Genomic DNA, 27,607 nt, shown 5'->3' with positions numbered 1-27,607 from the left:
TATAATACTCTGCATGGGTATGAGTCATCCTATTTATAGAGTGATATTGAATCAAGAGAATATAAGCTCCAAGAGGGAAGAGTTTGATTCTATTGTATACTACTGTGTGTCTAAAATCTGAATAAACATTGAATGGATACAATAACGGAAATATATAGAACAATGAAATTCAGATACTATTATTAAAAATAACCTGCCAAATAACGGTAAGTTATTTTAACAAACATACTTCCCATTTGTTCCTGTTCTTTTCTCTCTTTTCAAAGTGTATATTCTGAAATAATACCTACAACCTCAGACTTAAAAAAAAATTATTTCACCTAATAACAAACCAAGCCAAAATCTTTAAATAAATTTATTTTGTTATGCCATCATTACAGAATGTAAAAACCAACCAAAAAGCATATAGTTTCACAATCAGTACTAATGGGAGTGAGCTTGGAAGTCCTGAGAAATGAAGCCTGAGGCCTCAACCCAAAAGATCTCCAATTAATTCAGCTAAAGAGACCCCACATTTTGGCCCAGAGGAATGTGTCTGGAAGAAATAGGTCCCTACAACTTCTTGGAGGCCTCGCTACTCCGAGAAAAGAAAAGAAACACCCAGAACCCATTAATCCACACCCAAACTCCACCTCTCCCCCTAGCAGAGGGCATAGGCCAACCCCGGCCCGCACCAGTCTCACTCACACCCTGAACTCTGGGACCAGGCCCTGCACCAGCCGGTCCAGAGGTAGCCTGATGATCTCAGGTGGCTGCCTCCCTCCAGCAGTTCCGGCCTAGCCCCGCCCACCTTGGCCACCGCCTCCGGAAACGGCCGCGCGCGTAGCCACGGGACAAGCAAGCGAGGCCGCTTCCCCTGCGCCGTGAGGCTGAGCTTCTCGGCGCCAAGCTGCCGCGAGCCGTGACAGCGTCCGACGTGATGACATCACAAGGGCGGCAGCCAATGAAACGAGGCACTGAGGAAGCGAGCTTGGGTTTGAATATTGTGGTTGAGTCTGAAGCGCCGGGAGACGGACGGACATTTAAGTAAAGGAGTTGCAGGAATCTCGCCTGGGCCTGAGGTGAGTGAGAGGCACGGGAAGGTAAAACTGGTCTCTGGGACACTCCTTTTGATGACCTCATTGGTAACGGAGGTCCTGCCGCTTCAGGTCTAGAAGACCAGGTGGGTTTCTTGACAGACACGGAAGGGTTGAGGTGTGGGGGATCAGAGTCCCAAGGGACAAAGTGAAAGGAAAAAGGGATTCGAGAACCTGCTAAGAGCATAGCTCTGCTTGACCGTAACCCTCGACTGCTCAGCTGGAAGGGCAGGGATCTCCTTCCTTAAATTCTGAGAGGAAGTAGTAAGTTTTAAAGGGTATCTTGGCCCCTTTCCCAGACCTTGGCAGAGAACTTTAACTGCCCAGCGTCTTGCAGTGTGAACTTTTTTTCTGGACTCCAAAGTCGGAGTGTTTTGTTTCATACGCACACGCAAGCGTACCCCTGGGCTTACTTTTCAAACGAGGAGCTTTTGTTCATCACCGCATAAAACTTTTGTCTGACGAGCTTCAACTGTTAGCTTTGCAGTGGTTAGCCGGGAACGCCTCCAGAGCCCCAGTTGTAGGTAGCATTCAAGGTAAGACCCGCTCTGACTGCTTAACGGGATTGCAGAGGATCAGATGAGATACGGAAGAGATACTGCTTGGCAAATTGGAAACACCGAGAATCCATCCTGTAGTCTGTTCTTGGTTTCTGCAGGACTTTTTTTTTCTTAGGAGCTCATTAGTCGCTCATTTACAGAGAAACCAAGACTTACTGCTGTTTACTATATGAGAAGAGATTATTTGACCAGAACGCACTAATTTTGTGGTATAACGTATAGTTTAACTATGGAATAATTAGGTAGAAATTTAGGCACGCTACAGATTTTAATTGTGTCATTCCACCATATCCAGCCTCCTGTTTTGTTTTTGGAAGGTTTTTGTGAACTTTGGTACAAGAGGATGTGAGATCCAATGACTAGATAATGCTTCTTACTAAATTCATATTATTTTGTAAGAACTGTCTATTTCAGTAAACAAAGATCATCTACAAAGCACAATCACAAAGAAAAAAACTTTAAAGAGTATCTGCCTTTAATAGTAGTAATCTCTTCTATTATTTATTTATTTATTCATTTATTTGAGACAAAGTCTCACTCTGTGGCCCAGGCTGGAGGGCAGTGGCGTGATCACAACTCACTGCAACCTCCACCTCCTGGGTTCAAGCATGCCTCAGCCTCACTAGTAGCAGGGATAACAGGCATTTTGCCACCACAGTCGGCTAATTTTTGTATCTTTGGTAGAGATGGGTTTCACTGTGTTGGCCAGGCTGGTCTTGAACTCCTGACCTCAAGCCTTTTGCCGGCTTCAGCCTCCTAAAGTGCAGGAATTACAGGCGTAAGGCATGGCACCTGGCCCTTTTTTTTCTATTATTGAAAAGTATTTACAAATGCATAACATTTTTATATTAAAAGTATATCTTGTCTCATCATAGAAATACCCCAAATCAATTAAGGGACACAATAAAAGTGACTTTTTGCTGACAACTGTGAAAACTAAGAAGAAGAAAAAATAGCTCAGCTGTCAGTGCCAGCCTTCCCTCCAGCTGAACTTTTTATTCTTCCCTGATGGTTGTAAGTTAGTGGGAGTAGTGCCTCCAAGACTGATACTATTTCAGAGAAAGCTTTAAGATGGATAAAGACTGGATAGGTTTTAATAATAATGGATATTGTTAAAATGGAAATAATACTAGAACCTACCTTACATATTATAGGATTGAATGCAATGATGAATATCAAGTGTTTACCATAATGTCTTACATATAGAGTGTACATACTCAAGTAATAATGCTGAGTATTGTCTTCAATCCCATACAATGTTAGTTGAATCTGAATCTAATTCAGGTTTGAATTTGTATTTAATAAATCATTACTGTCACTTTACTTATGTATCACTCACTGTTTGGAAGCATTCTCTTCTGATTCCAGTAGAGCCTAGTTGTTAAGAACATGGACTTTTGATTTGTACCCAGTAAGGAGTTTGTGTTTTATTCTTCTGGTGAGAAGTCATTGGAGACTTTAGAGCAGGTGGATGCCATGTGATGCATAACATGTTCTGAATGCTTTTGGTGAAGGTATCAGTGAATACAATGAATTAAATAAAATTTATTATAGTACTTTCATAAAATTAGGGGTGAATCTTTAACTTAGTTGACTTATGTTTGACATTTGGTTCCCCACTTGTTAACGTCATCTTGGAAAACTTACTTATCCTAAGGCTAAGTTTTTGTTTTTGTAAAGTGGAAATAATACTAGAACCTACCTTATGTGATTATTATAGGATTGAATGCAATGATGAATGTCAAGTGTTTACCATAATGCCTTACACATAGAGTGTACATACTCAAGTGATAAGCATTGTTCATTATTAATAATTATGACCATATCAACCTAATCTAAGCATTGTTATATAAAAGCCTACTTACTGAGAATGGCCACTGTGTGATATCTGACAAGGACAGAGAAACCATAATCAGCTTTAACATTCATTCAAGAGCTCCTGTGCCAGGGCCTGAAGTTTCTATCAAAACTAAGCAAATATAAGAAAGTAATACCAGAAGCTGACTTTTGGGGGAAATGGAGAGATTTTGATCAAAGGGTATACTTTAAGTTATAAGATAAATAAGTCCATGGCATTTAATGTACAGCATGAATGGCGATAGATGTATTAATTGTGGTAATCATTACATAGAGTATAAGAATATGAGGTCATCATATTGTACATCTTGATTATATACAATCTTTGCCAATTAAATATTTTAAAATTTTTAAAATAATATATATATTTTTAACTTCTATAAGAAGATTTCTGAGCGTTATATATTTGCATCAGGGAGAGTAGTGATTAAATACTTGACCTTTAGATTCAGTCAGTCTGAGTTCATATCTTATGTCACGTGCTTCCTAAGTTGTGTGACTTTAGCCAGTTAATTTCTCTGTACTACACTTTCTCTCAATAAAACAGGAGTGGCAGTACAGTATTTATGTCATAGGGTTGTTATGAGGATTAAATTAGAGTATGTCAATTGTTTAGCACGTTTCTATTTGTGCGATACCAGCTCAATAGAAAATGTAACTTACTGTTACTAAATGAACTGCTGTGATTAAGGTAAATTCTTATAGCAGATGTTGTTGTTCGTCTGTTTTGAAATAAAAATACCTAGACCTTGTTTAAAATTTAAGCAGTACAAAAGATTATGAAATGGAAAATAAGCCTGTCTCTAATTCATACCTTCATATTTCCCCTCCATGGGGAAAGTGGTATTATCAATTTCTTGTGTACCCTTCTGGGAATGACCACACATACACATATATATCTTTAAAAAATACAAATGGTAACATGCTATAAGTCTAGTAAATCTGTATTAGTTTATTCACTCATTTATTCAACAAATATATATTGTGTCCTAAACATTTGACGAGCAGTGTTCTAGGTGCTGGGGTGAAGATGAACTTCATGCTCTCTCAGTGCTTACATTCTAGAAGGAAAACAAGCAGTAAATATGTAACCAGATAATATATACTTTCCAGTTAGTACTAAATTTAAGGAAGAAAAATAAACCTGGTAAAGGGATAGGAGAGGCAAAGGCAGGGTGACACTTGTATAGATTCTTTAGGGAAAGCCTCTGTAAAGTGGTATTTGAACAGAGACCTGAATAATGAAGTGAGGGATTACAATTTGCAAATATCTGAAGGTAGAACCTGCCAATAAGCAAAAATGCAAAAGCCAGGAGGCCAAAACAAGAGTGAAGTCTTTTAGGAATGCTAAGAAAGTCATTGCAGCTAAAGCAGAATAATTAAGTGGGGAGAAAACAGTAGAAGTCATTGTCAGAGAGATAGACAGGGCCATATGTGGAATTTATTTCATATTTTATTCTTATGGTGAGAAGTCATTGGATAGTTTAGAGCAGGTAAATGACATGTAATACATGATCTGAATGCTTTTGAAGAAAGTATCAGTGCATACAATTAATGAATTAAATAAAATTTATTATTGTTCTTACATAAAATTAGGGGTCAATCTTTAATCTGGGGTGAGCACTAGCTGTATATGTTATAAGTTAAAGATTGATGGCTGGGCACAGTGGCTCACGCCTGTAATCCTAGCACTTTGGGAGGCCAAGGTGGGTAGATCTCCTGGGGTCAGGGGTTCAAGACCAGCCTGACCAACATAGAGAAACCCCATCTCTACTGAAAATACAAAAAATTAGCTGGGCATGGTGGTGCATGCCTGTAACCCCGGCTACTTGGGAGGCTTAGTCAGGAGAACTGCTTGAACCCAGGTGGTAGAGGTTGTGATTAGCCAAGATCACGCCATTGCACTCCATCCTGGGCAACATGAGTGAAACTCTGTCTAAAAAAAAAGAAAGATTGACCTGTTCACCTTTGTTTATTACCATGCAAGTTTTGAGGAGAAATAGATTTTAATACCTCATTAAACATTGCAGAGGCATGAGCTGTTCTACATAAATGAATCTTCCAGAAAATTGAATATTAGCCTTTCTAAGTAATAAAGAATTTTAGCCACACTCAATGATGAAAATAAAACATTATCTTCACATTTCTTTAATTTTTTAAACAAGAAATTGGGAACATTATTTCTTACCTTTTTCTTTTTGATGCCTCAGTGTTCTCATTGTGATTGCCTGTTACTGTCAACTGTTGTACTCTAATATGTTATTTCTCTTGGAGATACACATTTTCTGTTTCCCTCCACTCTAAATGAATAAATTGCTTTTTGGATTCTGTGAGTACTTTTGATAGTTTAATAATTCATTCATTGGTATATTTGAAAATTTACTATATACTAGACTCTCTATGAAAGACTAGGGATATAAAGTAAAAGCCCCATTAGCTGTCATTTCTTCTCATTCTCGTGTACCCTTTTCTAATCACGCATAATAATCATAAGATTTAGGAGCTGGAAAAAGACGTACGTATCGTATAATCTAATCCTTGCATTTTATACATTACCAAGTGAAGACCCTTCCTTAGCCCCTTCATTCTTCTTTCTTAGTTGCCCTACTATCCATAGACTAGACAAATATTTTTCTTCAGGTTGAGTATCAATTATATAAAATGCTTGGGACCAGAAGTGTTTTTGAATTTTTTAGGGTTTTTTTTTTTTTTTGAAATTTTTACATTATACTTACTGGTTGAGCGTCTCTAATCTGAAAATCCAAAATGCTCTCAGGAACATTTCCTTTTGAGTGTCATGTTGGTGCTCAAAAATTTTAGATTTTGGATTTTTAGATTTGGAATGTTCAACCTGATTATAATGAACAATGATGTTAGAAGCATTTGTCTTTCATGTTTTAGTTCGACCAATGAAATTCTACCAGTTTGCTCTTTTGATTCTGTTCAACAAATACCACTCAGGAGTAGATATGGCAAAATTGATCAGAGATTGTATTACTATTTTTGGAACAGTTGTCTGAAAAAAATTTGTGAATCCACACATTCTTGCACAGATAACAATATTTAGGCTTTTCTTTTGCTGCTTCATATTAAACATTGTTAAGGAATTTACTCTCTGTGTGCCTTATTCAGAATCAACTAAATGCTCATTTCTTTTAGTCAGCCATCCTGGAAAACAAAGGCACCACATAATAATACAGGGACAATCTTATTAATTTCTTCAAATGTAAGTATATTTGAACATAGATTAATTTTGACATTTGATGATTCTGTTGACCTTAGGCATTTTTATTAAGAAAATTCTATTCACTTATTTGTTTTTAAAAGGTAGATAAATACATGCTACTTTAAAAATTAACATCAATGTCTTTGCTAAAATATGCAGCTAGTTGTGAAACAAAGTTATATTTGATATTATACTTAAACTCTGTTGACTAAAAGAGTCAAAGTGTGACTTATATGAAGAGATTTATTCTGAACCAAATATGAGTGACCATGGTCCATGACACAGCCACCAGGTGGTTTTGAGAGCATGTGCCCAATGTGGTTAGGGTACAGCTTGGTTTTATATATTTTAGAGATGCATGAGACATCAATTAAATACATTTAAGAAATACATTGGTTTGGTTCAGAAAGGTGGGACCACTCAAAGTGGGAGCTTTCAGGCTATACGTAAATGTAAACATTTTCTGGTTGACAATTGGTTGAGTTTGTCTCAAGACCTGCGATTGATAGAAAGGAATGTTCAGGTTAAAGATAAAGTATTGTGGAGACCAAGTTTTATTCTGCAGAAGAAGCTCTCAGCAAACTTCAAAGAGAGAGCAGGTTGTAAAATGTTTCTCCTCAGAGCTAAATGGGTGCCTGGCTTTTAGTTGATCAACTACTGGATCTGCAAAGAAAGGAGGAAAACAAAGAGGGAAGGTGATGCTATATAGAATGTGGATTCTTCCCACAAGATACTTTGTAGGGCAATTTCAAGGCGTGGCAAGGAAATATATTTTGGGGGTTACATATTTTTTTCCTTGTCTCATAATGTTATGCCAGAGTCAGATTGAAAAGCAAGTCACAATATTCAGGGTCAAATAAAATGCATCTGATGAGAATCTATGGTTTGTAGGGCATGACTCCCCAGACCTTTTAGGTAGGAATTTAGGCAAAATAAAAAATCAGAGCTTAGTCCTCACTCTTTTGGGTAATTGTCCAAATTTCTCCCTGGAATGTTACCTAAATAATCCCCCCATTATAGTTAACCTTTTTCCTATAATAATACTTGTCACAGTTATACCTTTACATGTTTGTGTCAATATTTATTAATATCTGTTTTCTTCACTACTCTGTAAATAATATAGCAAGCACTTGTAGTTCATACTCTGTACCAAGTATTGCTCTAAGTGCTGAATCTTTACAACTTTGTGCGATAGATACTGTTGTTAGTCTTACTTTACAGATGGGGAAACTGAGCCACCTGGAGGTTAAGTAACTGACTATCACAGTCAGTAAGTTATAGAGTGGGGATTTTGACCTAAGCTGCCTGACTCCAGCATGTAATAGTTGTAGTGAATTAATTAACTAATTAATTAGGGAGGGATATCCTCCAGCCTTAAGATTCTTTTATTTTGGAAGGTTTATTTTGAAATAATCACTTAGTATTTTATGTTTACTTTGTTCACCCTTTTATTTATGTATAATTTATCATTTAAAAATAGTATATCTGTTAAAGTTAAAATATTGTTGAATATTTCTTTAAGTTTTTAGGAATGTATATAAGAGATAGTTTTTGGTATCACAAGGAATATAGGGCCTTTAATAGACAGGGGAGAGAAATGCTAAACATCCTCTAATAAACAGGGCAGCTCTAAACAAGGAAGAATGGTCCTACCCAAAGTGCTAGTCATGAGCCCGTTGGAAAAAAACTCAAAGATAAGCTCAGCCTCTTTGAGTGGAAGAAGCAGGAGTGGGGCAGATAGGAAGAGAATTGATATTTATTCAACATGTTAATACTTACTTCTTTTAGCCTTTGCAACAATTCTATGAGGTAATATCTCTTTTATACAAATAGAAAACTGAGATTCATAGGGTTAAGTAATTTGTCCAAGGTCATAAAAGTGAGGTATAGGGGCTTTGTGAGATTTTGCTAGACCAAAGCTCAGGGATGTAGAACAGAGTAATAATTCACCTGGGACCTGACTGTTAGAATCCAAATGACCATCCCTTCCTTTTCGGTGTTCTATTTTTGGCTAAAGACAAAGTCTTAAAAAGGCAAAGATATGTCTAGCATCTGCTGCTTTTTAGATTCCTTTGGACTTATTTGAATTCTGTCCAAAATAATATGGTTAAGTGTTTTTGTGACACATTTTAGCTTTAATATTGCTGTTATTTCTCCCATTTAAAAAAAATACAAACAAAACATCTTTTGACCCCACCTCACCCCACCGCTTTTCCTCTCACTCACACCATTTTTTCCTTCCTTTGGAAAAGCCCTTTCCATATCCGTTGTCTCTGAGTCTTCTCCTTTCAAGATTTTTTTCCCACCACTGCCTCAAAATTGCTTTTCTCAATGGCCTCCGTGTTACTAAATCTGACGGTTAATTCTCAGTGAGTACTTGCCCTATTAGCAGTATTTTTTTTTAAGTTAGAGTCTTGCTCTGTCTCCTAAGCTGGAGTGCAGTGACACTGTCTTGGCTCACCACAACCTCTGCCTCTTGGGTTCAAGCAATTCTCCTGCCTCAGCCTCCCTCCCGAGTACCCGTGACTACAGACGCATGCCACCATGCCCAGCTAATTTTTTGTATTTTTAGTAGATACAGTGTTTCACCATATTGGCTGCTCTCAAACTGGTCTTGAACTCCTGACCTCGTGATCCACCTGCCTCAGCCTCCCAAAGTGCTGCGATTACAGGTGTGAGCTACCGCACCTGGCCAGCAGTATTTGACATAATAGATCACTGTTTCCTCCTTGATTTAGGATTTCCCAAAAGTTTTTAAAGCTTAATACTGCATTAAGACTGAGAACAGCCTTTATTTTATTTTCTTAGTTTCCACCTGCCCTGACATTTCCACCTGGATGTCTGACATAACTCTTGAGACTTAAGCTATCCAAAACTGAACTTGTGATCTGACTGCTTCAGCCTCAGTTATTTCCATCTCAGTTGGTAACTACTTTATTCTTCTGATACTCAAGGCAAAAACCTTGGAGATATTCTTCAATCCTGTCTCTCTCTTTCACTCCACATCTACATATCAGTAAATTGTCACCTTTACCCTCAGAATAAATCCAGAATCTGACCACTTACCACCTTCTTTTGCCAGTACCCTGTACTGAGTGAGACAACAGTCATCTCTTGTCTACATTACTTCAATTGGCTAGTGTATTATATTATCTACATAGCAGTAAGGGTGATCAGATTATGTCACTCCTGTGCTCAGAATGACTTCCAATAGTTATTTGTCTTACTTAGAGTATGAGCCAAAGTTCTTTTAATGGCCTCCATTTCTCATTTCATGTCTTAGTACACTCTCCTTTGCTCATTCCATTCTAGCCAACATGTGAAACACCACTCTGGCATCTTTCTCTCTGTGGAGAAATGCTTCCTACAATGTCTGTATGACTAAGACCCTCATCTCCTTCAAGTCCTTACTCAAATGTTGTTTTGGGTGAGTTTATTCTTTTTTGTCTCTTTTAATTTATAAATGATAAAAAAATTGTGTAAGTTTGTAGGGTACGATGTAATGTTTTGATATATGTGTACATAATGGAATGAGTGTATTACGCTAATTGACGTATCCATCACCTCACCTACCATTTCTTTGTTGTGAGAACATTTAAAATGTACTCCTAGCAATTAACCATGGTCACCTTGCTATGCAATAGATCGCCAAAACTATTCCTCCTGTGTAACTGAAACTTTGTACCCTTTGACCAACATTTCCCCTTTTCCCACCCACCCCACCCTCCTCAGCTTCTGGTAACCATTACTCCTCTGAGTTCAGATTTTTAGATTTTGCATATAAATGAGATCATGTAATATTTGTCTTTTTGTGCCTGGCTTATTTTACTTTGCATAACACCCTCTAGATTCATCCATGTTGTCACAAGTGACAGAATTTTATTTTTTTAAGGCCGAATGGTATTCCATTAAGTGCATATACCACATTTTTTCAATCTATTGATCTGTTGATGGGCACTTAGATTGTTTGTGTATCTTAGCCATTGTGAATAATCTTGTAGTGCACATGGCAGGGCAAACATGTCTTCAACATACTGATTTTAATTCCTTTGGATATATACTCAGAAGTGGGATTGTAGTATCGTACTAAGTCTCTCACCTCCTTTTGGTCCTTACTCAGATCTTGTTGTTTTGGGGTGTTTGTTTTGTTTTGCAATTTTTTGGTTTTGGGGTCTTTAGAGTCTAGATTATTTTCTTTATAGTTGAGACTTCCAAATTATTGATCTTTGTTACTTTACTTTTCCTTTTCACGCATGAAGCCGTCATAAAGTCAGACCATAATTTTTAAACTTGCTATTATTGTTTCTTTAAATATGATTAAAAAGCAGAGACTAGAATCTATACTCAGAGACTAAGGTCTCTGAATACACAAGGAGTCGGTGCCATCTCAATCACCTTCAGACCTCAGCTAGCTAATTGAATGCCTACTTGGAACTATTTTTAACCCTGTGGGACTTTGAGGTGCAGGTAGAGACCAGCCTGTATGTATCACTTTCCGCTGCCAAGGGGCTTGCAACCAAGATCACTTTTACTAAAAATAGTTCACGAGCCAAGGCTCTTGATCATACCTTGATATGGTTCCGAGAGATCCTTTTCTATCCATTCCTAGGACCTAAGCTAAATAGTGCTGGAGGGCTTGTGAAAATCAAATCTGGGTTTTAGCATAGCATATCTGTGATTATACATGGTTCAGCTATAGTATTTGAGTTTAAGCCAAGTATCTTACTAATATTTCAAGCAAAGAGATGTTTATCATACTTTTATGTATCTATGTGCCATTTAATTGTTTGCTTTAAGGTAGTTAAGTGCATATGTATGTGTGTGTATGTGTGTGTGTTTATATCTACATATATTTTCCCCCAGTGTTTACTAAGTGAAACAGAATTATTAACATCTTTTTGAATGAATACTACTTGCCAGTTACTTTGCATGAAAGCAAAACTGATATTAGAACTTTATTTTCTTTTTTAATTTCAGAGAAGTATTCAAGCATTTATACAAGTAGGAATCAAGATAATCAATAATGTCTGTCACTGAGGAAGACCTGTGCCACCATATGAAAGTAGTAGTTCGTGTACGTCCTGAAAACACAAAAGAAAAAGCAGCTGGATTTCATAAAGTGGTTCATGTTGTGGATAAACATATCCTAGTGTTTGATCCCAAACAAGAAGAAGTCAGTTTTTTCCATGGAAAGAAAACTACAAATCAAAATGTTATAAAGAGACAAAATAAAGATCTTAAATTTGTATTTGACGCTGTTTTTGATGAAACTTCAACCCAGTCAGAAGTTTTTGAACACACTACTAAGCCAGTTCTTCATAGTTTTTTGAATGGATATAATTGCACAGGTATTTGTTTCAATTTGGGATTTAATTTCTCTATCTGCTTTCACTTTACATTAGGAGGGACATCTACTTGACCCTTCTAAATATAATCAAATTTAAGGCACTTGTATGCTAAAAATTTTTAAGAAATTTAATAGGTTTGAACTGTAAATATAGACTTTCTTTGAAAGTTAGTTATCATAAATAATTATTTATCATTTGTGAACCTTTCTCTTCCAGGGTTTTACGATAGCCCCTATATACATAGCCCCTATAGACAGTGTGTCCTTTCAGTTCCCCATGTTATTAAACCACATTGCATATTAAACCACATGCAATAGCAATTAACATCAGTTTTCTCGTAATTTGTATTTATAACTTTTCCTACAGCTTACCTAAATAATTATATATCCCTGGAGAGTAGTCAGACATTTCTGAACATTTGACAGTTTATTTACAGCAGTTTTTCTTCATGGTACACTGAAATAAAAGTGTTTAAGTTGGTGAAGAATAGGAGGAGATTGAGGATCAAAAAACTACCTGTGAGGTACTATACTCCTTACCTGGGTGATGAAAAAATCTGTACACAAAACCCCACAGCATGCAATTTACCCATGTAACAAACATGCACTTTACCCCCAAATGTAAAATAAAAATTGGAAAGGCGGATAAAAGTGTTAAGATCTTATGTTAATTTAGTATCTCATGCTATTTAGCCCATTATTAGCCCAAGAAGCATCTTCAGTGCTTTTTTTGGCCTTTCAAGAAAGCCATGTTGATTTCCAAAAAAAAAAGAAAAAAAGAGAGAAATACGCAAAATGGCCAGATATTCAGTGCTTATCAGGCACTAAACACCATTATTTTTATCTTATTTTTGTAATTATTAGTATTTATGAAATTTTCCCCAAGACAGCTCACAACTATAACATACTTCACTGTCTTTCCCTGATTTATTTTAGTTTTATCATGGAAGACATACCCTCTTGGTCAAATAAGAATGAAGTGTAGTTTATTGATTGGTACGGCTGTGATTTTCATTGTTAAGAAGATACTCTTTTTCTCATTCATAAAACTTCATGTCTCTAGAGATTTTGAAAATTTTTCCTAACTCAAAGAAAAAAACCAGAAGCTCTATCAAACTACTATTAAATTTTGTATTTTTTTGTCTTTCTTTATATTCTTACCCAGCTCTCTTAAAGCTTTCTTATATATCTGCTTAATAGAACAATGTAAAATATATACTATGTTAATTCATTATACTGAAAAGTATTTTTGTAGTTTGTTAACATTTGGTTTAGCAGACAGATTGAATTTATAAAAATATTATCAACCAGTAATAATATAACTTACTACCTTAACTGGTTATTGTATTTGGTATTTACCATATGTAATTCACAGAGTGGATTTTTTTTTTTTTGACAGTCTTGCTCTGTTGTTCAGGCTGGAGTGCACTGGTGCAATCACAGTTCACTACAGCTTTAACCTGCTGGGCTTCAACTTAAGTGATCTTCTCATCTCTGCCTCCTGAGTAGCTGGACTACAGGCATGAGCTACTACACTCAGCTAATTTTTTGAAATTTTTTGTGGAAACAAGGCCTCACTATGTTGCCCAGGGTGGACTCAAGCAGTCCTCCCACCTTAGCTGTCCATACTACTGGGATTGTAGGGATGAGCCACGGAGCCTAGCCCATAGAGTAGATTTTTTTTTTAAATACATTTGAAGAAACACATGATTTTCTTGTACTGAACAGAGTCTTAGAAACAAATTAATCTGCCTTAAACAAGAATTTAAAAAGGAATTTTATAAATGGCATCTATCTGATAATATTTAAGTACCTTCTTTGTGGCAAGTGATTTGCTAGGTGCCAAGGATACATGGCCTCTGCCTTAGTGACGCACAAGGTTGGAAATACAGTGTGATACATGCCAGAAAAGAGGAATATGGATACACAGCATATGCTGAGGGCTGAGTGAAAGAGTGGATGTGTCTGCCTAGAACAATGAGGGAAGTCAGAGAAAAACGATATTTGTGCTGAGCATTTTAGAAACAGAAGTATTACAGCTGGATCAAGTAGAGGGACTCCTTAGAACAAAGGCAGCAGAGTAGAAAGGAGCAGAAAATGCTGAGAATATTGAATAATTAAGTATCCCTAGATCACAGCAAGGAAGAAGTAGGCTGGTGAAATAAGCAGGTACCCTCTGAATGCTTTATAATATTCCAAAGTGAGGAATTTGAACTTTCTTATGTAAACGTGGAACAATTAAGAAGGTTTAAGATATTCAAATTTCTTTTTCGTAAAGATGACTGTAAATTCCAAAGGATAAAGAAGATGGTAGATGAAGAAGACTAATCAGTAGGGATATTTTAAGATTGCTTCGAAAGAGTCATTGGAGTGTGGGGCTGGGAGTAGTGATACCATTCATCAGAATAAAGAATATAGGAATAAGAGCAGATTTGTGGTAAAAATTCCCAGGTTTTGAGGATATGACTAAATAATTTTGGATTTATAGGGTTTAAAGATACTGTTCATGATACCTGGATGAAACTATCTACTAGATATTAGATATAATAGTGTTACCTGTCATAACAAAGAGTTTTGATTCCTTTTCTTAAAAACTCAGTACTAGCCTATGGTGCCACTGGCGCTGGGAAGACCCATACCATGCTAGGATCAGCTGATGAACCTGGAGTGATGTATCTAACAATGTTACACCTGTATAAATGCATGGATGATATTAAAGAAGAGAAAATATGTAGTACTGCAGTTTCGTATCTGGAGGTAAGTTGGCAATTTAATCAATAGTTTTGAGAAATTGACATCGATCATTAAAATGATTTTATTATATGAGTTTTCCCATGAAATATAAAATTATTAAAATTCCTTGTCTTGAATATTTGTTATGCATCTTTTTCTGTTAAGTTTCTTTTTTTTTTTTTTTTAATTTTGGCAAAATTTCAGACTTACAGAGAAGTTTCAAGACTAGTACAAAGAACATCCAGATACCTTTCACATAGATAACCCACATGTTAATATTTTACTGCATTTGCTTTCTATGTGTGTGTATACATTTCTTTCTTTCAGAGCTAAGTTGCAGACTTCTAAAAACAGAATTTTTAAGTAACTGCTAAATAGGTACCCAAATCAGGAAATTATACAATATAGTTATCTATAGATCTTAGTGAGATTTTGCTAGTTATTTCATTAATATTCTTTATTGTAAAATAAAATTTCATTCCATTATTATATCTCTTTAGTCTCCTTAATTTGTAATTTTTATGTGTTTGTTTGCCTTTTATGACACTGCCATAAAAATCCTCAGTTTGGACCTTTGGGAGGCCGAGGTGGGTGGATCATGAGGTCAAGAGATCAAGACCATCCTAGTCAACATGATGAAACCCCGTCTCTACTAAAAAAAAAAAAAAAAAAAAAAATTAGCTGGGCACGGTTGCCCGTGCCTGTAATCCCAGCTACTCAGGAGGCTGAGGCAGGAGAATTGCCTGAACCCAGGAGGCAGAGGTTGCGGTGAGCCAAGATAGCGCCATTGCACTCCAGCTTGGGTAACAAGAGTGAAACTCCGTCTCAAAAAAAAATTCTCAGTTTGGATTTGTCATGATTAGATACAGATTATGCACTGACAATAACACAAGCAAAGTGATGTTGACTTCTTACTGCATCATTAAAGGCATATACAGTTGATTAGTTCTTATACTGGAATGTTAACTTTCATGAGTTTTATTATGCTGATACCTGTAGGGTTTCTCCACTTTGAAGATACTGTTTTACCATTTATAATTAATAAGTACTATGTATGTAGTATCCATAACTACTCAAATTTTCATCTATCGGTATTGGCATCCACTGTTGATTGGTGACTGAATCAATTACTATTACGATGGTGGTAGGTGATGGTAATTTTTAAATTCCATCATTTCTTGTACACTTTTTGACTTTCTACTATAGGAAGAGTTTTTCCTTTATTAGATCAGCCTCATGCACTTTTACTTTATTCAATAGTAAAATCTCTTTCTGTAATCATTTTTTGTATGTTCAAATTGTGCAAGATTTGGCCAGTTGAGGCTCCTTCATGTTGTCTCTTGTGTCCTTTTGAAATACCCCATCATTTTTCTTTGAGGCGTTCTATTCTCTTAATATTTAACAAATGGTAAGTGGCAGACACTCTTAACTTTGCTTTCAGATAGTGTTTTAGAAACGAGTGCAGAAACATAAAAACCCTGATTTCACTGCCTATTCATTTCTGGTGCCACAAAATTTCTCTTATTAACATTAGTATAGTTCCTACTCTGCTAATACCTTTATGACCATGAACAAATCATTTAACCTCTCAGAGCCTTAGTTCCCTCATCATTCAAATGGGTCTTCTTTTAAAATTTGTTATTAATAATTATATGTCAAAATTAATGTAATTGAAGGATTATTTTTATTTTTTATTTTTTGAGACAGAGTTTCGCTGTTGTTACCCAGACTGGAGTGCAATGGCATGATCTCGACTGACCGCAACCTCCCCCTCCTGGGTTCAAGCAATTCTCCTGCTTTAGCCTTTGGAGTAGCTGGGACTACAGGTGCGCACCACCATGCCCAGCTAATTTTTGTATTTTTAGTAGAGACGGGGTTTCACCTCGTTGACCAGGATGGTCTCGCTCTCTTTACCTCGCGATCCACCCGCCTCAGCCTCCCAAAGTGCTGGGATTATAGGCGTGAGCCACCGCACCTGGCCAATTGAAGGATTACTTAAACAAATACCACCTGTCCTTGAGTGTGGGTTTTCTGTACCATTTAAGCTCTAAAATTTTAAAATTTTGGACTACTTGGACATTGTGAAATAATAAATATCTGTACAGTAAGAACCATGCCATCTCCATGCAACCTGCATTACCGTTTCCCAGAATTTCCGGAGACTGTGTATTCCATATATTTCCTGGAAATAAGAAAATGTACTTAAGCTATCTTATTTATCTCTGTTTCACCATAGTCATCAAGTCAGGAATTATGAGTGAGGATATGACTCCAACTTTAATTTTCAATTTCAAACCTAGGTAATCAAACTCTTCAATTTTCTGGGATGGTAGACAATTAATGGCAACATGAGATAGAAGGTATGAGGTGAATAAAAGTGAACTTCTCCTTGTCTTTAGGATAAAAATTCCAATAACCTTAAATCAGCAATGTATGTGTGACGTAATCACTATTTTTCTTTACATCAATGCTAAAGCAGTTCTTTTTATTTTAAGGTATATAATGAACAGATTCGTGACCTCTTAGCAAATTCAGGGCCACTTGCTGTCCGGGAAGATACCCACAAAGGGGTAGTCATTCATGGGCTTACTTTACACCAGGTGTGTATATAAACATCTTTTACCTGTTAGGATACCAGATGTGATTATTAAGCCATTTTCATGAGCCATGTACTTCCTTCCATCCTGCAGTATATAAATGATTAGTTTATATCTTTAGTCCAATTTTGTTTTCTTTTAAAATACTAAATGAACTTTTTTAAACATTTCTAAGATTTTTTTTTTAAATTTTAATCTACTAATGTATGTAGGTATGTATTTATTTATTTTGTGACCAGGCTATGAGACTGGCTAATTTTTGTATTTTTGGTAGAATGGAATTTCACCATGTTGTTCAGGCTGATCTCAAACTCCTGGGCTCAAGCAATTCTGCCCACCTCAGCCTCATAATGAGTGAGATTTTCTTTCAAAAATCTGCTTCAACATCTAATGTCATATTCTGTTCAATACAGAGACTAGGCTCTGCTCCTGAGAGACTAGATTTTATCTTTTATTCTTCATATAACACACACAATACTAAGCAGATGAGACAAAATCAGTATTTAATAGGATCGATATAGAAAACATTTTCTTTTTTTTATTATTTTTTATTTTTTATTGTACTTTAGGTTCTGGGGTACATGAGCAGATCATGCAGGATTATTGCATAGGTACATACACAGTAATGTGGTTTGCTGCCTTCATCCCACCATCACCTATATCTGGCATTTCTCCCCATGTTATCCCTCCCATACCTCCCTACCCCACACTGTCCCTTCCCTAGTCTCCCCTAATAGACCCCAGTGTGTGATGCTCCCCTCCTTGTGTCCATGTGTTCTCATTGTTCAACACCCACCTATGAGTGAGAACGTGCTGTGTTTGATTATCTGTTCTTCTGTCAGTTTGCTAAGAATGATGGTTTCCAGATTCATCCCTCTCCCTACAAAGGACACAAACTCATTGTTTTTTATGGCTACATAGTATTCCATGGTGTAGATGTGCCACATTTTCCCTGTCCAGTCTATCATCGGTGGGCATTTTGGTTGGTTCCAGGTCTTTGCTATTGTAAACAGTGCTGCAATGAACATACCTGTGCATGTGGCTTTATAATAGAACAATTTATAATCCTTTGGATATATACCCAGTAATGGGATTGCTGAGTCAAATGGAATTTCTATTTCTAGATCCTTGAGGAAGCGCCACACTGTCTTCCACAATGGTTGAACTAATTTACACTCTCATCAACAGTATAAAAGTGTTCCTATTTCTCCACATCCTCTCCATCATCTGTTGTCTCCAGATTTTTTAATGATTGCCATTCTAACTGGCAGGAGATGATGTCTCAATGTGATTTTGATTTGCATTTCTCTAATGACCAGTGATGATGAGCATGTTTTCATGTTTGTTGGCCTCATATATGTCTTCTTTTGAAAAGTGTCTGTTTATGTTGTTTGCCCACTTTTGAGTGGGTTTGTATGTTTTTCTCTTTTAGATCTGTTTTAGTTCTTTGTAGATTTTGGATATTAGCCCTTTGTGAGATGGGGGTAGATTGGAAAAATTGTTTCCCATTCTTTTGGTTGCCAGTTGACTCTAATGATTGTTTCTTTTGCTGTACAGAAGCTCTGGAGTTTAATTAAATCCCATTTGTCTGTTTTGGCTTTTGTTGCCAGTGCTTTTGGTGTTTTAGTCATTAAGTCCTTTCCTATGCCTTTGTCCTGAATGGTTTTACTTGGTTTTCTTCTAGGGTTTTTATGGAAACATTTTCTTTTACCTTTAAATCTTTTTGAAATTTTATTGAAAAATTTAAAGATAATTTGATTTTTAATTTTTTCTTCTACTTACATATCTCCAGCCCAAATCCTCAGAAGAAATTTTACATTTATTGGATAATGGAAACAAAAACAGGACACAACATCCCACTGATATGAATGCTGCATCTTCTCGTTCTCATGCTGTTTTCCAAGTAAGAGGCCACTAGACTATCACTCTTAAAATTGAATTTAAAATAAATGAAACTAAAGTCATGAATGGTCATTTTCATACATGTGAAAAAAATCTGTCTGCAGACTTCACTTGCCAGTACTTTCTTTACTTTGTAGCTTTGAGAAGTTTCTGTTACCAAGAATATTTATAACTCAGATGTTTAAATCAAAAATACAAAATTTCTTCCTTTGTAAACATATAGGATGGTAAAGTTGTACTAATAAAAGTTGTTTTGTTTTTGGTGAAAATATTTAATCTTTCCAATAGATAATCTGATATTCACAGTAAATTTTATCTCTCTAGTTCTAGACTTATAGAACTAATAATTTGGGAAAATACTGATTCATCTTTAAAAGATCTCGCCATAAAGACCATGTAAATAGTTGCATTCCTTAGGAAGTATGATTCAGTTGGCACAGTACTTCTTAGTTATACAATTCCAGAAAGAGCTAATGCATAGGTTAGTAGCTACTATTTCTTATAGATTCTAGTGCTTTTAATATCCAAATGATAATATAAAGCTTCTTTCAGTATTATGCTATCTGAGATTCATCTTACAAGAAAGAAATTGTTATAAAGGATTCATATTGAAGGCAATCAAACCATTCATAGTCTACAAAAATTTCATTAATCTTTTTTGTTCTTACCACTAACTCTCTGACTATTAATAATCTTGAGAGAAATGTTTCTCTTTGACACTGAGATGTCTCTGAAATAATCTTAGATTCTGCTTTAGAAAAAAATTTAATAAATAGGTTTTATAATGAAGTAATACCTTGCGTTCCTCATCTTTTGTTTGCCACCTAATGTAGTTCAGATAATTCTTACAGAGTAGCTCTAAATATTTGAAAAAATTATGCTTTACTAGGTGGTTGAAAATAACAAGTAGACTTTACTGTATAGTCCTGTGCTGTATAATGACATTTTGGTCAACAATAGTTCACATATACAACAGTGGTCCCATAAGATTACAACGGAAGTAAAAAGTTTCTATCCATCTAGTGATGTCATGCTCATCAAAATGTGGTGGTGCAACGTATTACTCAAATGTTTGTGGTGATGTTGGCATAAACAAACCTGCACCACCAGTTGTATGAAAATATAGTACTTACTATATGTACAGAATATAGTACAGAATACAGTACAGAAATTATGTACAATACATAAAACTTGATAATAAATGACTGTGTTATTCATTAATGTATTTACCTTTTATTGTTATTTTAGAGTTTGCTGCTTGTACTTATTACCCCAAAAGCAGTCTACTACATTCTGTTTACCAAGTCTGTTGATTTTACCATTTTCTGTTATGTTTGATTTATGATATTTTCACAATGAAGATATCAACTAACAGTGCATTTTGCAGAACATAGCTTTGTTGTTAAGTGATGCAAGACCATACTACCTTTTTTGTATATAATATTTTCTTAATTAGAAGGACATACACAAGTTTGGGAGATTAGAATAAATTTACTCTTCAGTTTGGATCAAGATTCAAATACACCTTGTCTTTAGGGGCAGTCTGCAGATACATGCAAGGCATTCTGACCAGTTCCTTTGGTTTTTTCTTACCATTATTTCTGCAGAATTTGTGTCCCTAATTATCACCTCTGATAATTCCATGTTCTGGTTCACGGGGTACCAGAATATAAATGGAACTTTTGATTTTCTATCAGGTCAGGGGTTATTTTTCCTCTGGTAAACGTATAGAAAGTCTTTACATTTTTATATTTTTCTCAACTGTAATGATTACTTCTAGTACTCTTAAATATGATTAGACTTTACCTTGTTCAGTTAGTTTTTAAAATGAAAATAATTTTGATTTTGTGCTCTTTTAAAAATAAAGCATATGTTTCCCTTTTAATTTTATTAAACCTTATCTTCTTTTTTTTAATTTTGTAATTTCAAAAAGATTTACTTGCGACAACAAGACAAAACAGCAAGTATCAATCAAAATGTTCGTATTGCCAAGATGTCACTCATTGACCTGGCAGGATCTGAGCGAGCAAGTACTACTGGTGCTAAGGGAACCCGATTTGTAGAAGGCACAAATATTAATAGATCACTTTTAGCTCTTGGGAATGTCATCAATGCCTTAGCAGATTCAAAGGTAGGTATTATATGTTTATTTGTTAAATAGTTTGAAATATTCAAACGTATAAGAAAGATACTATTTAATATAATTTTGTTTTAAAGTCTGGTATATATCACATTTCAAGAGTATATCGGTAATGTTCATATACAGATCAAAGACCTCAGAAAACTAGTGTTAAATAAAACTGATTATTTCTTTTTTAATTTCCAGTTTTATAATCTGAATTGGTTAAATGGAAACTAGTGAATACCAGATTGTGAGTTAATATTTTATGGCACATTCTTATCACTTATTTTGAGCTTGGTTTTTAAAGTGTGATCATTCAATGATCACTACACAGCAAGCATGATAATTAAATTGGCATGAAGACAAAATACCCGTATTTTAGAAAAGCTAAATTCTGTTGTTTAGTATTTTATATATCATAAATGGGGTTAAGAGTGTTGATTTTTTTTTTTTTTTTTTTTTTTTTGAGACGTAGTTTTGCTCTTGTTACCCAGGCTGGAGTGCAATGGCGCGATCTCGGCTCACCGCAACCTCCTCCTCCTGGGTTCAGGCAATTCTCCTGCCTCAGCCTCCTGAGCAGCTGGGATTACAGGCATGCGCCACCATGCCCAGCTAATTTTTTGTGTTTTTAGTAGAGACGGGGTTTCACCATGTTGACCAGGATGGTCTCGATCTGTTGACCTCGTGATCCACCCGTCTCGGCCTCCCAAAGTGCTGGGGATTTTTTTTTCTAAAGAGGGATTTAAGTTATAAAATGTCATGAAATCACTTAATAAGATAATGTTTACTAGATGCTTTTGGGCTTATTTAAAAATAGTTTACATGTACCATATGCCAGAAGTGCTTACCTAAACTCATCATCACTGGTCATTAGAGAAATGCAAATCAAAACCACAATTAGATACCATCTCATGCCACTTACAATGGCAGTCATTAAAAAGTCGGGAACCAACAGATGCTGGAGAGGATGTGGAGAAATAGGAACAATTTTAAACTGTTGGTGGAGTGTAAATTAGTTCAGCCATTGTGGAAAACAGTGTGGTGACTCCTCAATGATCTAGAACCAGAAATATTTGACCCACCCTGCAGTCTCATTACTGGATATATACCTAAAGGATTACAAATTTTTCTACTATGAAGACACATGCACACGTATGTTTATTGTGGCACTATTCACAATGGCAAAGACTTGGAACCAACCCAAATGCCCATCAATGATAGACTAGATAAAGAATATGTGGCACATATACACCATGGAATACTATGCAGCCAAAAAAAAGATGAGTTCATGTCTTTTGCAGAGATGTAGATGAAGCTGGAAGCCATCATTCTCAGCAAACTAACACAGGAACAGAAAACCAAACACTGCATGTTCTCACTCCTAAGTGGGAGTTGAACAGTGAGAACACATGGGCACAGGGAGGGGATTATCACACACTGTCAGGGGTGGGGAGTTAGGGGATGGATGGCATTAGGAGAAATACCTAATGTGGATGACAGCTGATGGGTGCAGCAAACCACCATGGCACATGTATACCTATGTAACAAACCTCCACATTCTGCACATGTATCCCAGAACTTAAAGTATAATATAAAATAAAATTAAAAGCTTTGGCTTGTTAAACTGCTCAAAATGTTACCTTTTGATTTGGAATAAAGTGTATTAAAATAATACAGCACTTTTTTTTTAAAGGCGAATTACTAAAATCACGTGAAGACTGCAAAAGCAAGATGTCTTTTATAGTCTAAGTTAAAATCTCAAACATGTAAGCAGATAGCATAGTATAGAGTCTGATTTTGTAAACTTAAGCCATTCGTAAGATTTTTGCCATGTGAACTAAGACTTAAATTTATAATAATGACTCCCATTGAGTCATTTGTGAGTCAGTGCTTAATGTATGTCTTAGACATGAAAAATCATTTAAAATAGCACCAGCAGTGCACATTTCACACTGTTTGGGTAAGACTGCTATGGTGGAAAGCATATTGCTACTCAGAATTAGGGGACCTAGTACCTATTTCTAGCTCTGTGAACTCCCAGCTGTGTGACCTGAGGCAAATCATTTCACTTTATGCTTAGCTTCAATTTCCTCTTCTGCAATATGAAAGATATACATTGGATAACATTAGGTTGCTTTTAGCTTAAAGTTGTAAAAAAATCTTTCTTTATATAAAAGTTGTCATTTCTGGAAAATTTATTTGTTACTTCAAAGCCAGAAACAAAACTTGACAGAATTTGTTACTTTTGCTTTTTTCTTTTTTTAGGTAAAAGAAAGTCTTGAACTATTAGGTTTTTTTTTAGGACTCTATAGTGATTTTAGAAGAAATGTCTGTAACACTGTAATTATAATTTATTTTATATCTATATTAGATGTTTATTTATGGAGAGAAGTAACTCTAAGCCATGCAGACTTCTTGTTATTCCTCTAGTATATTTGTATAGGACGTCTGTTTACTTCTGTGTTTTAATTTTTTTTCAATTAGAGGAAATATTTTTAAATTGACATTTTCAAATAGTTTCAGATTCACATAAAAATTACTAAGATGATACAAAAAGATTCTGTTAAATATGCTTCACACCCGCTTTTCCCTATTGTTAATTTTTTACATTAATATGGCACATATATCACAACGAACCATTATTTATATATTATTTTATTTTGAACTAAAGTTCATACTTATTCAGATGGAGATATTTTTAAATATGGTATTTATTTTATATAGTCACTGAATAATCCTATAAGATTCATTGTCTTAGGAATCAATCACCAATTATAATTATAAGCCTGGACAAAATTGGATAGTGCTTAAGTTCTTATAGTGAAGTGCTAAAGTGGTAGCTGGTTTGCATTCAAAAGTGAAAAATGACATAAGAACTCTTTTTTTGTACTTTCAGAGAAAGAATCAGCATATCCCTTACAGAAATAGTAAGCTTACTCGCTTGTTAAAGGATTCTCTTGGAGGAAACTGTCAAACTATAATGATAGCTGCTGTTAGTCCTTCCTCTGTATTCTATGATGACACATATAACACACTTAAGTATGCTAACCGTGCAAAGGACATAAAATCTTCTGTAAGTCTGTTTACTCTGCCTTTGTTGTTGAGATATTGGCTGCATATGATTTTTATAAGTATCATGAAAGTATTAATTATGGTTATGTTTCTACATAATGAGTTAGACAGCTCAGGGTTAGAACAGTCTTTGCTAACCTGGTTAATTAGACATTAATTTAAACAGTTAAACCATAAAGCATCTTGATTTATATATATATCTCAAATATAGAACCAAAACTTTCTACCTGAAAAATTTTGGATATGTTAGTTAATCTTTCCAAGCCCATTATTTCATCTGTAAAAGAGGTGTAAAGCATATTTTTTTAAAAAAAGTTTTTTCTACATAATTTATATCCACATTCATGATGTTGATATACCAATCTCTATATTTCTCCAGAAACATAATAATAATAATTGGTTACATAAGTATTTTTGCCAAAGATTTGGTGTACTTAAAAACATATATGTCAAAACATGTATGTTTAAAATTTATAATATATCAGGGTTGAATAAAACCTAGAGTTAGACTGTTGGGATGATTCCTCCTCTTCTCCCTTTTCCCCCTCTGCCCTTCTCCTAAAGTGTCTGAAGATGAACATGTTATGGTCATCTTAAGAAAAATGTTCCCAGGCTCTTTATATAATTAATTGTAAAAGGTCATACTATATGGGTATACAGAAAAGTTTGTCACACATGATTTTCATGTAATCCTTACACTAACCTCTTGAGAAATAAATTCTTAGCTCCATTTTACAGATGGAAATCCAAACATTAAACAGTTAGAATTCTAAGTCAGGTTAAGTGAGAAGTAAGCAAGGTCTCAATATCAAGTATTTGGATTTATATGTTTAATATTCTCTCTACCATAACTGTCAAAGGGCCCATACTATGATAAAAATGTTAAAATATAGTAAGAACTCAGTGAAAACTAAAAGTAGGGAATTTTATTATATTGTGAGTACATGCTTATAAGTACCTTTTCTCAATAAGGTAATTTCTTTATAATTTCATTTACATTATTAATGTGCTGAGAAGATCCTCTTGTCATAGATTTTAAGCATAAGCAAAATTGTCACAAATTCTGAATTCATGGAACTCAATGAGAATATAATGTTCTTTTATTCATGTATTTATCTATGTGTTTATTATCTCTATAAACAAACATAATTTCTATCTTTCAACAGTTGAAGAGCAATGTTCTTAATGTAAATAATCATGTAACTCAGTATGTAAAGATCTGTAATGAGCAGAAGGCAGAGGTATGTCTGTTTACATTTTTATGCTAGTCTTTTTCAATTCTTCATTTATAGAATTTTATAATTTAATTGTCTAAAATTTAACATATTTTTTATTAAAATTAAAATCTGGTTAATTCAGTTAGTTTTTAACAGCTAAAATTTGACTGTGGCTATGTAAATGACTTCTTTTATATTTTAACTAGTGTTTTCTCTCTACTAGATTTTATTGTTAAAAGAAAAACTGAAAGCCTATGAACAACAGAAAGCCTTCGCTAATGAAAATGACAAAGCAAGGTTAATGATTTCAAACCCTCAGGAAAAAGAAATTGAAAGGTAAACATTATATTAAGATCTAATATTGAGGAATTTATTGTTTTAAAATTTAGTTAAATATTTTATATTTATTATCATTTGTTATGTCTTATATGTATATACATATGTATGTTTTATATATAATTATATATACACATATACATACATACAGGTTGGACTCAGAGATATTGTAGATTCCATCCTTCAGACCACTGCCATAAAGCAAATATCACAATAAAATGAGTCAAGCAAACATTTTGGTTTTCCAGTGCATATAAAAATTATGTTTACACTATACTATAGTCTGTTAAGTGTGCAATAGCATTATGTCTGAAAAGATAATGACCATGCTTTAATTTTCAAGAATGCTTTATTGCTAAAAAAATGCTAATGATAGTCTGAAACTTCAGCAATCATAATCTTTTTGCTGGTGGAGGTCTTGCTTCAATGTTTATGGCTGCTGACTAGTAAGAGTAATGGTTGCTACAAGTTGGGAGTGGCTGTGACAATTTCTGAAAATAAGGCAACAATGAAGTTTGCTGCATAGATTGACTCATCCTTTCATGGAAGTTTTCTCTGTAGTATGTGATGCTCTTTGGTAGCATTTTCCCACAGTAGAACTTCTTTTAAAATTTGAGACAATCCTCTCAAACCCTGCCACTGCTCTATCAGCTACATTTATGTGATATTCTAAATCCTTTGTTATCATTTTGACATTGATAGCATCTTTATAAGGAGTAGGTGGTAAACTTTACCAAGAAACCACTTTCTTTGGTTATCCATAGAAGCAGCTCTTCATTTCTTCAGATTTAGTCATGAGATTGCAGCAATTCAGTCACGTCTTCAGGCTCCACTTTTAGTTTTAATTCTCTTGCATGCCTACCACATCTGCAGTTACTTCCTTGACTGAAATCTTGAACCTGTCATAGTTATCCATGAGGATTAGAATTAACTTCCTCCAAATTCCTATTAATGTTGATATTTTGATCTTCTTCCGCATATCACAAATGTTCTTAATGACAGCTACAATGGAAAATTCTTTTTAGAAGCTTTTCAGTTTATTGTGTCTAGAATCATCAGAGAAGTAATTATTATGGCAGCTATAGGCCTACAAAATGTGTTTCCTAAACAAGAAGACACAAAGTCAATATTGGATGATCCTTGAGCTGCAGACTGGGTGTTGAGCTAGCAGACATGAAAATAACATTAATTTTCTCATACATCTCCGTCAGAACCCCTGAATGACCAGGTGTATTGTCAGTGAGCATTAGTGTTTTGAAAGGAATCTTTTTTTCTAAGCAATAGGTCTCAACAGTGGGCTTAAAATATTCAGTAAACAGATGTGCTGTCCTCTAGGCTTTATTGTTCCATTTATAGAGCACAAACAGAGTTAGATTTGGCATATTTCTTAAGAGCCCTAGATGGTAAATGAGCATTGGTTTCAACTTAAAGTCACCAGTTGCAAAAGCCCCTGACAAGAGAGGTAAGCTGTTATTTAAAGCTTTGAAAGTAGGTATTTACTTCTCTCTAGATATGAAGGGTCCTAGATGGCATGTTCATCCGATAAAAGGCTGTTTTGTCTA

General features: G+C 35.0%; 2 protein-coding genes across 17 annotated transcripts in view; one reads left to right on the top strand and one right to left on the bottom strand.

The window, feature by feature from the left end:
- The window catches only part of METTL15 (methyltransferase 15, mitochondrial 12S rRNA N4-cytidine), a 287,618-nt gene extending 286,727 nt beyond the window's left edge, over positions 1-891 (bottom strand). For 8 of the 12 annotated variants that reach the window (XR_013522912.1, XR_013522911.1, XR_004730589.3 and 5 more), the window contains exon 1: positions 688-880. The gene's annotated coding sequence lies outside the window, so the exon portion shown is untranslated. Of the gene's footprint in view, positions 1-674 lie in introns of all 12 variants that reach the window. The other 4 variants (XM_054240723.2, XM_009007859.5, XM_035262286.3 and 1 more) reach the window with 3 other exon arrangements.
- An 81-nt stretch (positions 892-972) lies between these two features.
- The window catches only part of KIF18A (kinesin family member 18A), a 90,098-nt gene continuing 63,463 nt past the window's right edge, over positions 973-27,607 (top strand). For 2 of the 5 annotated variants that reach the window (XM_035262285.3, XM_035262283.3), the window contains exons 1-9: positions 973-1,061; positions 11,697-12,067; positions 14,666-14,823; positions 17,295-17,399; positions 19,189-19,299; positions 21,232-21,429; positions 24,317-24,493; positions 25,659-25,733; positions 25,933-26,045. In XM_035262285.3, coding sequence (XP_035118176.3) covers positions 11,743-12,067; positions 14,666-14,823; positions 17,295-17,399; positions 19,189-19,299; positions 21,232-21,429; positions 24,317-24,493; positions 25,659-25,733; positions 25,933-26,045 — 1,262 coding nt within the window. In that variant the 5' untranslated portion in view covers positions 973-1,061; positions 11,697-11,742. Of the gene's footprint in view, positions 1,163-6,652; positions 6,720-10,031; positions 10,147-11,696; positions 12,068-14,665; positions 14,824-17,294; positions 17,400-19,188; positions 19,300-21,231; positions 21,430-24,316; positions 24,494-25,658; positions 25,734-25,932; positions 26,046-27,607 lie in introns of all 5 variants that reach the window. The other 3 variants (XM_078339271.1, XM_035262284.3, XM_078339272.1) reach the window with 3 other exon arrangements.

This window comes from Callithrix jacchus, chromosome 10 (genome assembly GCF_049354715.1).
Source record: "Callithrix jacchus isolate 240 chromosome 10, calJac240_pri, whole genome shotgun sequence".
Classification (NCBI taxonomy): Eukaryota; Metazoa; Chordata; class Mammalia; order Primates; family Cebidae; genus Callithrix; species Callithrix jacchus.
The sequence above is the reverse complement of the archived record's forward strand: the minus strand, read 5'-3'. Positions and strand labels throughout refer to the sequence as shown.